General features: G+C 38.6%; 2 protein-coding genes across 2 annotated transcripts in view; one reads left to right on the top strand and one right to left on the bottom strand.

Annotated features, from left to right (window-relative positions):
- Positions 1-13,863, top strand: part of TMEM117 (transmembrane protein 117) — a 219,885-nt gene that overhangs the window by 19,602 nt on the left and 186,420 nt on the right. Inside the window, exon 2 of the mRNA XM_074169008.1 lies at positions 11,840-11,972. Within this exon, the coding sequence (XP_074025109.1) occupies positions 11,840-11,972 (133 nt within the window). The remainder of the gene's footprint in view (positions 1-11,839; positions 11,973-13,863) is intronic.
- LOC141462654 (P2Y purinoceptor 1-like) lies at positions 3,110-9,030 on the bottom strand. The gene is made up of 2 exons (XM_074144639.1): positions 8,961-9,030; positions 3,110-4,131 (listed from the first exon to the last, which is right to left on the bottom strand). The coding sequence occupies exons 1-2, from the start codon at positions 9,028-9,030 to the stop codon at positions 3,110-3,112; spliced, it is 1,092 nt and encodes a 363-aa protein (XP_074000740.1).

Here is a 13,863-nt window from a genome sequence, read left to right as displayed (position 1 = left end):
GCAAGTCCCTGCCTGTTTGCTCCCCTGGTCCTTCCCTGGTTGCTGGCACAGCACAGTAAGTCCTCCTTGATAGCCTCCCAGGCCCACAATGCCAGTTTCTGGCATTGTTCTGTCATGTGTGTCCTGGACTGTGCAGCTCTTTGGTAGGGTGACGCTGACAGAAAGTAAAAAGCAGCTCATTTTGCATCTTTCTATGTGGGTATACTGCATAGTTCAGTGACACTGAGAATATAAAGGTCATTCTTGTTCACTTAAATGCATTTTATGTTCTGATTACCTGACCAGAATGAAATTTCTCCCTAGCTTTTTTTGGAGTCAGATTCTCATATCGACTTTAAAGCATTTCATTACTGTTTCCTTAGTTTTTCTTTTTATGCACTGAAACACAGGCAGAGAAACTCTAGACTTTGCCTGAGAATCTCTGCAACCTGCATTAATGCTGCTTGCAAAAGGCATTGCATATGAGTTGTGGAACGGTTATCTGTTAAGCTTTCTAATTATTGTATTCATCTTGAGCTCACTGGAGGCTTTCAATCCAATCTTTAATTGAAATTTTTATTCTTGTCAATTTTGGGTTCTTATGAGCACAGGCCGCATTCATAGGTGTTACAAAGGCAGCACTTCAACAGGAAACGATTCCAATTTTTTCCAAAATCAAGAAGTGACTTTGTCAACGTTTTTCACAATTTCTTCTGAGTTGAATGCTTCTTTCCTCATTAACAACAAAAAATCTTTCTAATGATATTTGCTTAATATGTAATAGTAGCATTAACATCAATATAATAGATATTATGTAGTGAGAATAAAGTGATCTGTCTGAATAGAAAAAAAACTGTTTTTCTATGAAAAATCTCCAGAAAATTTACAGAAGCTGCTGATCTAGGTCGTTGTTGTCTCTCCTGAAAAAGCTCACATACTACAAGTCCTGGCAGGTAAAACCTGAGAATCTGTCATGAGGTATGCTTCCCAGAGGATAATAAGTTATCTTTTCTAGCCCAGAACTGCAGTGAGTTTTCATGTTTAATTTTGTGTTTAGAAAAGTGTATTTGGATTTCGCATGGAATTTTACCCAGCCCAAACACAGACAAATTAACTTGCTGAAAAGCAATGCTGAGGTGGAGAAAGGAGAAATAAACAGTGTATCTGTACCTTTAAAGAGAGACTGAAAGATAAAAATGGCAAGTGTTTGACTTTGGAAATAGCTTACTCTTTACAATCTTGGGTGCAATCCGGTGGGAGCAATAAACTCATTTAGCCCAGGGCTTCACAGTAATTTCTCCTGTTCTATCTTTTTTCGTGCTGAGAGCACCTTAGTCACTAAATGACATTGACATTGTTTTTGTATCAGTCTGAGACATAGATGTATATTATAGTAGGTAATTGCCGATGGGTGCCCATTCATGGATTAAAAAGCTCTCTTTCTAATGGAAGGCAACGCATTGTTAATAACCCCGTCATGTTTCCAATAGACAATTCGTGCGTTAAAAAAAAAAAAGTGAATATTTTTCTTTTAAAATAAAAGAAATTGAAAGATTAAGAAATTATCAAAGGAAAAAAGCAGCACTTACAGTGAGTAAGTACATAACTCCCCTGCAGAGAATATAGGCATGCCACTGTGCTTCGAGATCCTGTGAGTTTGCTAGTATATCCAAACACATGCAAAGTGTTTCAGATTATCAGGACCTGGTTCTTCATTTCATGGCATGGTTATAGACAATTAAAAATGCCATTGTTCTAGACATTATATATACATATATATTTACTCAATACGATTGAGTAAATACAACAACATGCAACATACAACATACAGCATACAACATACAAGAAGAGAGACAATATCTATGTAGAACAGAATTATTTTCACAGAGACATGTGAGGACAACATTATATTCAAACTATGGAAATTAAAGAATTAAGGTACTATACAAGGTATATTAAAAAGTACTTTGTCACTAGTAACTTCTGAAAATAAAGTTAGTGTGCTCACCAATACATGGGGTTTTGTAATTAACAAGGTAGTGTGTGGGACTTGGCAGGAAAGTGTGTCAGCAGGTGGTTGATTATGGAACACGATTATTTTGCCCACACTATGTGTGGAAAGAACACATATTTTATGACTCTTGAAGGTGGATGTTCTAATGACTATATATTGTGTTGTTTTAATGATTAAAATGCACTGTAGACTAATTACCTTAGACTATCCTGAAACTGTCATGCTAAGGCCCTAAGTGAACAGGAGAAGCAGCAGCATCTCTTCTTGCAGCTCAGCCACCTCTGTATTTCAGAACTTTTCCTGTGCACTCCTCTCCCTGCTAATGAGTTTAGAGTTCATGGCAGAACCACACACTCCCCTGAAGCAGAACACTTATGAGAAACAGCTGTAATTGCCCAGGGTTTGGGGGACACCACCGGTGTGCCCTGCCTGTCGGCTTGGAACCCCTGCTGCCTGGGGGAAAACTTAACAAAGCTCTTCAATCCGTGCTTGTTTGCTTCACGGGGAGATTCACTGTGGCTCTGGCTATCCTCAGGGACCGTATCTTACTATTTGTTTTTTTGTTGTTTGTTTTTGGAAATGTGCTGCACTTACCCATGTTAATGAGGTAGTGCAAGCAGCATTAAAACAAAGTACTTGCAGAAAGCCTCTCTGCAAATACGCAAGAAGTTCAGCTGTAAGCATCATGATTGTTATTAATTGCACAGTCCAATCACAGCAGCACTTACAAACAGCTGAAAAAATAATTAACAGAAACGATAAGAAGGCTTCTCAAAACCGTGTGCTCTTAATATTACTGTATTTTTCTGGCCAAAAATTAAAGTAGCCACTTAGAACTTTTCTTCATTGTTCATTCCATTTTGCATGTACATACAGGTAAGAAGTGCTGTTTCACAATGAATGAAGGTATATTTATGACAAGAATATTCAAAATGCTGATTCTGAAAAGCTAGGAGTTGCTAGTGTTTCCTTTCACATTAAGTTTTACTCTGCATTGCTGTATATTCTTTCTTATTCAAGAGATTGTTATACAGTACAGGAGACTAAATTTTAAACTGGTCTGCTGACACAAAGCCAAACGGGCAGTGGGAGATGCATGTCTTTATAGGCTGGTGTTTAAGTCGTCGTTCTTGGGGACAGAGTGATGTCTGTTACCCTTCCTGTCAGACAACAGCAGCACTGGCATTTAGGATGACATTTTATACTTTTAATTCTTTGATAGAATGTCTTATTTGCTACTGTAAAAATGATTGGGTCAAGGCAACTGTTGATGCTGCAGATGATCTCTGTGACTTCATAAATTGCATTTATCATGTGTATGTTCCCACAGGGTGGTTGACAATTAATTCTGTAAATTAGTATCACTATCATCATAACATGATAAGGTATGAAAGAAACAGCAAATACAATCATAGCGGCTGAAATCAGTAACAGAGGTCTAACGAGTCTGTTCCTTCTTTGCTGACGTTTACTGAGTTGCAGTAACGCTTTGAGAGTCAACACGTAGCACGTAAAGATGACTGTGACTGGGATTAGGAATCTCAATACAATCTTGGAGAGTGTGAAAGGCACTGCAAATTGTAAAGGTCCTTCATTGACACCCAGGGAATCTACGAACTCATGTTGTCTTCCAGCTGCAACTGTGTAGTAGATCTCTGGCATCGATGCAATCACTATGAAGATCCATACCCCGATGGTACAAAACACAGCCTTTCCTTTGTCCCACCATGTTAATGAAGTGATAGGATGGACAGCACCTATGTATCTGTCAAAACTGATGAGTGTCAGGAAATAGACACTTCCATAAATATTAATACTAAAAAATAGTCTTATGATCTGATAAAATGCATTACTGAAATAGACAGCTAACTTCTGAAGGCTATAATATACTGAAAAAGGTGCCATGAGAGTCCAAGTAAAGTCACACAGTGCCAAATTAAAGAGAAATACAGTATTGGTAGTCCATGTCTTCATGCAGTACACATAATGTCGTAGTGCAAGTATGTTACCTAGAAATCCTGCTAATAAAGTGAAAATGCAAACCAGAATCAGCAAATAACAGTACCACTCCAGCTTAGGATTTCTGTTGCAAATGAAAATAGTGCATGTACCATTCACCATCTTTCCATGGAGTATGCCTGAAGGGAAAAGAGAGATCAACAGCTTTTAAAATAAAAAATGAATTAGATGTATTGAATTTAAAATTCAAAACTTTTAAGTTAAATCCAGTATGTTTGAACTGGCAAAAGAATTCAAAATATGGTATGATGTACAAGCTCTCCTCTATCTGAAAAAAATGTAAATTCCAAGTAGGTAACACTTGGCACTAAACACTCTATGGCGCCAGCACAGGCATATCTTCATGAAATTTTATCCAAACCTTTATATTCCTTCCTCTCTAATATTTACTGTAGTGTTTGATAGATGAGAGAAAAAAAGCACGCACCCTCAGTAACAGCAGCATCCACTTGCCCACTAAGGTATCTATGTCTGTCTTTGAAAGAAGTGGAGGAGAGGACAGAAGGACAGTAATTGCCCACACTCTTCCATCTTTATTTTGATTGCCTTAAGTATCCATATTGGGCCTAGACACGTGTAATGTGGGCAGCTGTGCAGTGGGCTGTGACTCAGATCCAGAAGACAGCATCAAAACAAATCAGGATGAAATCCTGCGTGTGGTGAAGTCCACAGCAACCTTTCCATCTAAAGCACTGGACAAACTGCTTTTTTCTTTTTTCGGTTTTTTTTTGGCTTCCTTCTGTAAATGAATGTCCCAGGCCAAAAACGTGCTTATGGTAGGGTTAGAGAGAATTAATTTTGTCTCACTCTTTATGGCCCAGTTTGTATCAATGCCTGTTATGGAGTATCTGAAATATAGATCTGCAATGTCTTTTTCAAAGCAAGGTTTTTATGCTTGTAAAGTCTTATATTTAATCCCGATGATTTTGTACTCCTAATAAAAACAAAATACAGGCTGGAATATTCTGCCAGAATGAGCTGTCACCAGTTGCAGTTTGTTATGTTTTTAGAACCTCTCTCCAAACGATGCAGCAGATGCCAAACTCTTAAGATCTGTCCAAGTAGGAGCTTTGTATGAGGGTCATCCAAATAGCCGTTTATAGATCAGTCCACTACAGCACTTGCTAGGATGACAGGATAAAATTTTACTCAGTACAAACCACACTTTGAATGGAAGAAAGGACTTTTTCAAAATGTTATTGATTCCTTGAAAATCAGCTTCAACCATTAAATTGATAGTAGTGTTTTTTCTGAACGTAATGTTTTGCTTTCATGTTAACCTTAATACAATATTACTTTTCCAAAAGTATGTTCGCAGACACAGGTCAAAATATAACAAACAGGAGCTACAGTGAAGACCTGCTAAAGAGAGACTACATTATTGTGCTTTGCAAATTTATAGTTTGCCAAGGCAGTGAGCTGACAAAAAGCTAGTGCAGACTGTACTCAACAAAATTAGGAAGGAAAGTTGTTTCTGTAGAAGCTCAGCAACAAAAGCAGTCGAATGACTTTCCAGAAAGTGAATATGGATAGGAAGCCATCTGTTCTACTCACAGTGTATTTCACAGGCAGGGAATGTTTGCTCTCTAAATGTATTTTGTTAGGCATTGAAGCACTGTACTTTAACCTAGGGTTAAATAATAGCTGTACTCTTTCCCTACTCTTCTCCATAGCCTTTGTGAATATAAAAAATTACACAAGCTTTGTGTATTTTTTCTTCTTCAGCTGAATTTTACAAGATATCCCTGTAAATCCTTTAAAATGTAGCCACTCTAATGTTAAGTAACAATTTTTTTAACGTGTTCAAATAAAAGAGGTTTGAATATGTACAGGAAAGTTACCTTTTCCGAAAATCCTCTTGGCTAGAGATCACATGTGCTTTGAATTAAATTGTATTTCCTACCTCTCTGCCTTCCTTTTCAATAATTACAAATGAAGGCACTAAGCACTTGATTCCAGCTTGTATTGGCAGTATAAATAAGCCCTGAAGTGGCTACAAACAGCATGTCCACAGCTGCATGAGGGACATGTAATGCCAGATTCCTGATCTCATCAAGCTCCTGGAAGAGGACTACAGGTAGGTCTAAATGGAGGGTGTCAGGCAGCTGTGCCACCTGCTCCACTTTGCTGTAAATTGGCTGGATATGTGTATCCTTGTAACTGTGTTAAGGCAATTACAGACCTGAACTAATAAATCCCCTATCCTCTTCGACACTTTCAGTTTAGTGGACTGTACTCAGCGTTGAACTATACGAAGTTAGACATATAGCTGGGGAGGCTGGAACTGCACAGCTGGGTAACCTCCACTTGGAGCTCAGAGAGTCATTAGAAAATATGTCTGTGTTTGTGTAGGCACTTCCCATGTGTCTACCTTGGGATTTATATTTGAATTTTCTAAAATATTCTTACTGTATCCTATTAATTCTTTGTATTGTAGTGCAGATTAGAGGCCATAACCAAGACTAGATTCTTGAAACGTTGTGCTTTGCAATTGATGTGAGTGACTTACAGGGTGGAGGCAGGGGAACAGGTGCAGAGATAAAAAGAACCTTTCCTGAGGTAACATAATAAGCAAAAGAACACAAGGGGTTCCAACCCCAGCTTGGTGCTATAGAAAGAACTTATTTTCCATCAGCAGAATTTGAAGCCTTATACAATCAGGACCCAGTTTCACTGGGTCTCAGTTTCACTTCACTGGGAAGACGGTCAGCACGCCCTGCTATATTCTGAGTCCATTGGAGCTACCCTGATGTCCAGTAGATCTGCATATGTGCTGTAAGGATTTTTAGAAGTGACATGTTTTTTTATATCAGACAACGGCAAGTTTTCTGTCTACTGTTCTAGCACCAACAGAATAACTTAAGCTACAGGATGTGACATCATCTTCACAGTTCAGAATTTTGCATCTGTAGTTTAAGAAAAGTTTCTGAACGTTGCTCAAACCAGGACAACTGCTAAGTCCATGTATTCTTAAACAAAGCCAGCCAACACACATACGCACATCTTAACAGTGGCAGAATGAGCAACAGCACCATGACATTGTACTGTGACAGCTGAGGAGTTGCATATGTTGTTAGTACTGACTAAGAACAGACTTGCCAGACTTTGATGAAAGTAGGATTGGGTTTTCAAGGATAAAAAAACCTTCCAATTTATTGAGATTAATTTTTCAGCTGAACAGTTTCAGCCATTGATGGAGTTGGCCAAGAACATTAAAAGGACAGAAAGAGCAATCACATAGTGGGGCATCCAGAATTAAAGGAATATTTTTGATTTCATGAAGGGCTTGATATTAGAATATTACTCATATGCCCAGGAAAGGGTTGAAGTTTAGGGACTCCATTGTTCATAATTAAGACAAGAAAGCATACTAAATTCATGGATAAGAACTTTATGTTTCTCTTGTAAGAAGGAGTCTAATGAATCCAATCTTATAGGCCGTGTATCTAAAGATGCTAGCAAAGTTTTTGTTTCTAAAAAAGTGACCTTTTTGATTGACTCAGTTTTTGTACTTGCCTATTGGGTTGTCTCTTCTCCTGGACCTGAAAGAAGTAGGGCTTAGGTCTGTGACTCTCTTACAATTTATATCTACAAGTTCCTCTGTCATTGTCCCTGGCAGAGTCTGCACACTGTTACAGAAAGTCAAGCAAGTTTTAGCTGATGAGCTGATTTACTGCCTGGCTTGTTGCAGGGCCCTAAATCCCGAAGTCTCTTGTACCCCTTATACCTGTGATTTGGCCTCCAAAGTCTTGGAGTAGATAGAAGACCTTGTTTCAGTAAAAAATTACTTTTTCAGGAAATTTCTTTTGGAGCTAAGAAACGTGTCACTGAAAAGAATCTTGATTTATGTATATAGCTAATTGTAGTTCACAGTTTATCACTGGTAGCCATTCATATGGCATTTAACTTGTAGTTGCAAAGTTCCATTGGGTTTAGCATGTTTGTTTATTTAAAAAATATCTTAATTTTGCATGTGTAAATATATCCTAGGAGCCATATTCTTCCCTGTCATACCTGTGGGGTTTTTTGACATTTTTAACAAGGTTCTAATAAACAATGGCCTGAAGTAAAAAAAAAAAAAAGGTTAAGCAGAGTTAACAGTGTATTTTATGTAATTTTATTCCTTATTTACTCTCTTTGCCCCTTGCTCCCTCTTGTTTGCTATTTTGCATGAACTGTTCTATTTGTTGGTATTACTCTGAGAATTTTGTTTGCCTGTTGCAACTGTATTTTAATCTGGTACAAATCTGTTCCAGTTACCAGATAGGTTTTCCAAATTTCTGACTATTCACACACCAATATATTTCTGTTACATGTGCTCTCAAAGCTTACCCTTTTAGCCCATTTTATCAAAGTAATAAAGCATTATACAGGGCCTAGGTTTTCTTATAAAAATATCAAGTGTTATTTGCAATTATTACTTTAACATCTTACCTGTTAGGTAATCGTCTCGTGCATTCCCTTTTTATGTTCAACTGAATTGATGTGAAAGGATATATAATGCAATGTGAGTATTAAGTGGAGCATTTCACATATTTTAGTTCAACTACATTTAGCGTATTATACATACTAACACAATGGGAACAACAAGTGATATAGAGCAGTATTTGTATGCAATTAGGTAAGCAGATTGTGCTAATTTCCAATTCCTTTCTTCGTAATGACTCGGTATTGTAATTAAGCTACTATTTTTTTCATCAAAAACTGATGTTCGTGTACTTACTTGAGAGCTAATGAAGTCCTATATGGCAAACATAAGCTACAGTAGAAGGATAGTTAAGTTGTAAGAATCTTCCTCGCAAAGACAATATTTCTGAAAAAGTACTTTTAAAATATGAAATTTATACAAATGTATATATATTAAGCAGCATGTAATAGCTACATAGGGAAAATTATATTGCTTTGGAGAATACAGGTGCAATAAATACTTAATAAATCTGTCTCTTACCTGTTTTAGTAAGGTTGGCATTATCTATTTTACAGAAGTCTAGATGCCCAGCTGTGCTTTTCCTCTCCATTACAGTCTGAACCATCGAAAATCACAATTTTGCAAGTACTTTTTTTAATCCAAGGTGTTGCTAATATTCCATATGCAATGGCAGCTCTCCAGAGAGTAGGTGTCAAACTGCAAGGGAGATATCTTTTATCATTAAGCCCCTCCTCTCAGTAAGTCAGGATAAATTGCTATTGCCATAGCAGCCTCTGCTTGCTTTTTAGGGTAGTACAGACTCATTGCACATCCCCAATCTAGCTAGGCCTGGGGCTGTCATTGTTTCCAGCAGTGAAAGAGAAGAAGAGTACAGGGGCTTGGGGCATGTATATGTGTGTTTGCAATTTCCCTTTCTTCCCCCTTCTTCACTGCCAGAATCCTTGTTATTGCTGCCCTACTACTGGACTGGTCCATGGACCTATGTCCCTCTTGCTCCATCACACAATTTGGTTAATCCCACCTACCTGCCTATCACTTCTCCTGCCTCATGGTTCCTACCTTGTTCCAAAATCTCGGTTCTGTCAAAAAACTCCTGTCCTCCAACTCTGCTTACTCTAGAGCTCAAATCCTACCTACCACTTCAGCTCATAGCCCAGGTTTGCTACAGGTCCTCCAGTCTTCCTGCCCCAAACTTGCATCTCCAGTCTTCAGCAGCACACATCAATCCTGGGGTTTTGCTGTTTCATTCCATAAATTAACACCTCACATTTTGTACTAATTTCCCCCACTTTATAGCCTCTCCATGTGTCCAGCCGTAATTCATGCTGAAATTGGACTTTGCTGAAAACACTGAAAACACTGCTGAAACAACAACAGCTCCCAGAGATTGCCTCCATCCCAGAGCATTCCACCTCTCAGTCTGCTATATCACCTCTTTTGACATTTCCTGTCCAGCTCATCACCTTCCTTCTGTTTTTCCTATTTGGACATCTTCTAGCACCTGACCGCACTGTCTCCTCATTAGATGCAGTCCTTCACCTTACTGCTTGAATTATCATAGATTCATAGATTGGTCCAGGCCGGAAGGGACCTCCAAAGGTCATCTAGTCCGACCTCCCCGCAGTCAGCAGGGACACCCCCAACTAGACCAGGTTGCCCAGGGCCTCGTCGAGCCTCACCTTGAATATCTCAAGGGAAGGGGCCTCAACCACCTCCCTGGGCAACCTGTTCCAGTGTTCCACCACCCTCATGGTAAAGAACTTTTTCCTAATATCCAATCTAAATCTCCCCTTCTCCAACTTAAAACCATTGCCCCTCGTCCTGTCACTGCAGGCCTTTGTAAACAGACCCTCCCCAGCCTTCCTGTAGGCCCCCCTCAGGTACTGGAAGGCCGCTATGAGGTCTCCCCGGAGCCTCCTCTTCTCCAAGCTGAACAACCCCCGCTCCCTCAGCCTGTCCTCATAGCAGAGGTGCTCCAGCCCCCTGATCATTTTGGTGGCCCTCCTCTGGACCCGCTCCATCAGGTCCATGTCCTTTCTATATTGAGGGCTCCAGACCTGCACACAGTACTCCAGGTGAGGTCTCACCAGAGCAGAGTAAAGTGGCAGAATCACCTCTCTGGATCTGCTGGCAACACTTCTTTTGATGCAGCCCAGGATCAGTTATCAGCCCTTATCAGTTGTCTTCCTTATTCCTCTTAGCTTCTGTGTGTCACTCTATGCCTTGCAAAAGCGAATTCCCATCTTTTGGGCTTAAGCAAGAGTCATCTTTGACTCAAGGAATGGCTTTTCTTCTGATACATGGAGTTTCCCTCTAGTCCAGGCAGTTTCTTTCATCCTCGACTCATCCTGCATCCACCTTCTCAGAAAGGCAAATAATCTCTTTTTCTCATAAGACCAACAGACCTGAATCCCCAGTTCTGTTCCATGTCTGTGTTTTTCACAAGTTGGACAAACACATATGATGAGATCATTGTTATCATGTCATATAATATTTAACCTGATGCTGTCTATAGTCAGTGGAAAGAGACAGGCAGCCATCAAGATTTAATGACTGTTTTGTTATTGATCAAGAAATAACTGTCAGCAAATAATGGATCTCATACAGGCCGAGGTACTTATGACACTTCAGAATTTATAAATAGATTTGTTTCTCAAAATATTGCTCAAATACCACTAAAAAGTGGCTCTTAACTTGAGGTCTAGACTAATTCTATGGGATCTTTTCTGCTGTTTCATTTGTTTAGGATGTAACAGTTCCTAGAAAATGTGATGGTTTAGGCAGCTGCCCTTCCACTCCATCACTCCTTCCCATTTTTGCACAGATGTGCAGCTCTACTGTTCATTGAGCTTCAAGGTCAGAAGGTTGATGGAAATGATTCATATGAAAGAAAAAAGGTAAATTTTCTTTTTTTCTAGATGGTCAGTTCCCTGCTTTTGTTCACTTGTGCATGGCTGCTCAGCTTGCTGTGCCAGCGGGAGAGCAGAGTGAAAAGAGATATTAATGGCTGAAACAAGGAAGCTTCGAAAGCTGCTTAACCAACATGTAGAGTCACATGTAGTGTATGTAAAACCACAGCCACATTTTGATCAGGTGCCACAGATGTGTTTTGTGGACTTCTTCAGACCTACACCTCAGTGATTCTGATTGATAAGAGCCCAAACCAGTTTTTCATCTGTGTATGGGAAGCAACATTGTAATTTTGTAGAATTAGTATCAGTTCATGCTGAACTACAGAAGAGTAGTTTGGCTGCATGATACTAAATCTGTCCTCCCCGTACGCAATGGAATAATTGGATATAAGTTAAAATACAGATTAATACTCTATTTTGGTTTTTTATCATGTAAACATGTATTTACTAACTAAAACATGCTTTCTCATAATATTCATACCACAGGTCAGTTGCTCCGTCTGAAGATGTTTCGAGAGGACCATGGGTCTTGGATGACGATGTTCTTCAGTACCATCCTCTTCCTCTTCATTTTTTCTCACATTTATAATCTGTGCCTCATTATGGCAGGGAATATGAGGTAGGTTACAGAGTTTCCTTTTGTTTCTTTTGCTCTAGAATATATTCTACTGGAATTTTTTTTTTTTGTATTATGCTGCTTTACAGCAAACAACAGCTTACCAAAATGTAAGCATACTAGTATTCACTACCTTTTTTTTATTCCTCTGTTTTCTGAATTTAGGTAGAATAGTAATTTATTTCGTTAATTAGCCAAGAGGATTAAGGTACCAGTTATGAAAAGTGGGGTCCTAGACTAATGATAGCAACTATTCTATCACTATTGTGCATACTCAGGAAATTCAAAGTTAAAGTTAAAAGAAATGGAAACATCAAAACTTGTGGCAGCTCACAAATATTAAATGTGTAGTATAGCGTTATTTTGGTTATGCAGAATAGTATTTGCTGATCCAGATTGTTAAAAAAATTATTTAAAATCTTTTTTTTTTCCCCATAAGTTGCTCTGACAGGGCAAAGTTATAGTTGTCTGAGGGATGAACAGTCTTTTTATTATGTCTGGATTTATTTTAAATGGATCTTTTAGTATTAATTTTCTTCTTTCTCCTATTATCTCAAAATTAACACCACTTTCACATGTTGATTTTCATGAGAAAACCTACATTATTAGTTACCTGATACATACAAAATTAGTTCATTGGACAAAAATACACAGTCATGTTGTTTAAGAAAGGCAAAATAGCATCTAAAGAGTTTTTAGCAAGGAACAAGAAACCCAATATATATATAAGTTGAATAACAGTGAAAATAATAGAATAGCTTGTTCTTAGCAGAATATCAAAGCCATACCAACAGAGTCTGATCAAGAGTTATTTAATGGGCCCTGGTGTGGTATGTTACAGATCTTAAGTGAGTCAACAAAAATATGCGATATATAAAGTCCTGCTACCAATGTGGCATAAACCAAAATATGAGTAGGAGGCAGACTGGGTGTCACTGAATGAACATACTTGCAGATCAGCTGGGCTAATTGTGAGATTGTGAAATAAAGACTAAATGCAATAATTCAAGCAAGGCAGGTAAAGCAGCAGAATCACCGAATGTTTTAGGAAACGATCATGGTAATGATGTGGTAAATATGAATAGGTGCCCAATAAAAGGCAGAATAATCATCCCTGAAATGAGAGGGGTTGGAGGATTGCAGGTTTCTGGCTTCCTTATTTACATAGTCATATTATTATTGTTATTATGTTAAGATTTATATTTGGTATTTCTAATGCTCCATAAACTATAACTAGCTGTTGTAGTTTATATAGACAGAGCATTAATGATTTTGAAAGGTTGACTCCTGTCTGGAAATCAGAGTTCATTTGTCCTTGTCAACATTCCTGCTCCCTGTATCTGTTACAAACTTCCAATAGCTGCACTGAAGAGATTGCGTGGCAATCAGCATCCACCTTCATGGAAATAGGCACAGCATACTACTAAAATAACTGGTGTCAGTCAATCTGCCCCCTTGCTTTCTGTGGGGTGAAGCCTCTCCTTTCCTGGGGCTTATGACTCAGCCCTAGATTTGTTGTGATCATTTTGGGAAGCTGACCATGCTGTGCTCAAGGAATCACACTGCCTTTTTCAAAGTGGACTGAAAGCTCGTTAGAGCTGTTTTGGGTATCCATTCCAGCAAAAAGGCAGCAAGCAGATACAGAACACACAGTTTCAGTCTCAAACTGCCCAACATAAAACATCAGTCAAACAGTCCTCTCAAAGTTGAGGTAGAATAATGTACTTTTGAAAGGTAGAGGTAGAATAGTACTTTTGAAAAATTGGGGTTTCTACAACAGTCATCAAAGCCAAGTACTTCATGTTGCCATAATAAAGCATTTCAAAGAGTTGATTATTTTTCCTGAGTACATGTAATCCTTAAGCTGTTTGCTTCATGGTTTGTACTTCTGTGC

Source organism: Numenius arquata, chromosome 2 (genome assembly GCF_964106895.1).
Source record: "Numenius arquata chromosome 2, bNumArq3.hap1.1, whole genome shotgun sequence".
In the NCBI taxonomy this organism is placed as follows: domain Eukaryota; kingdom Metazoa; phylum Chordata; class Aves; order Charadriiformes; family Scolopacidae; genus Numenius; species Numenius arquata.
Note: the sequence above shows the minus strand (reverse complement) of the source record. Positions and strands in the feature narration are given on the sequence as shown.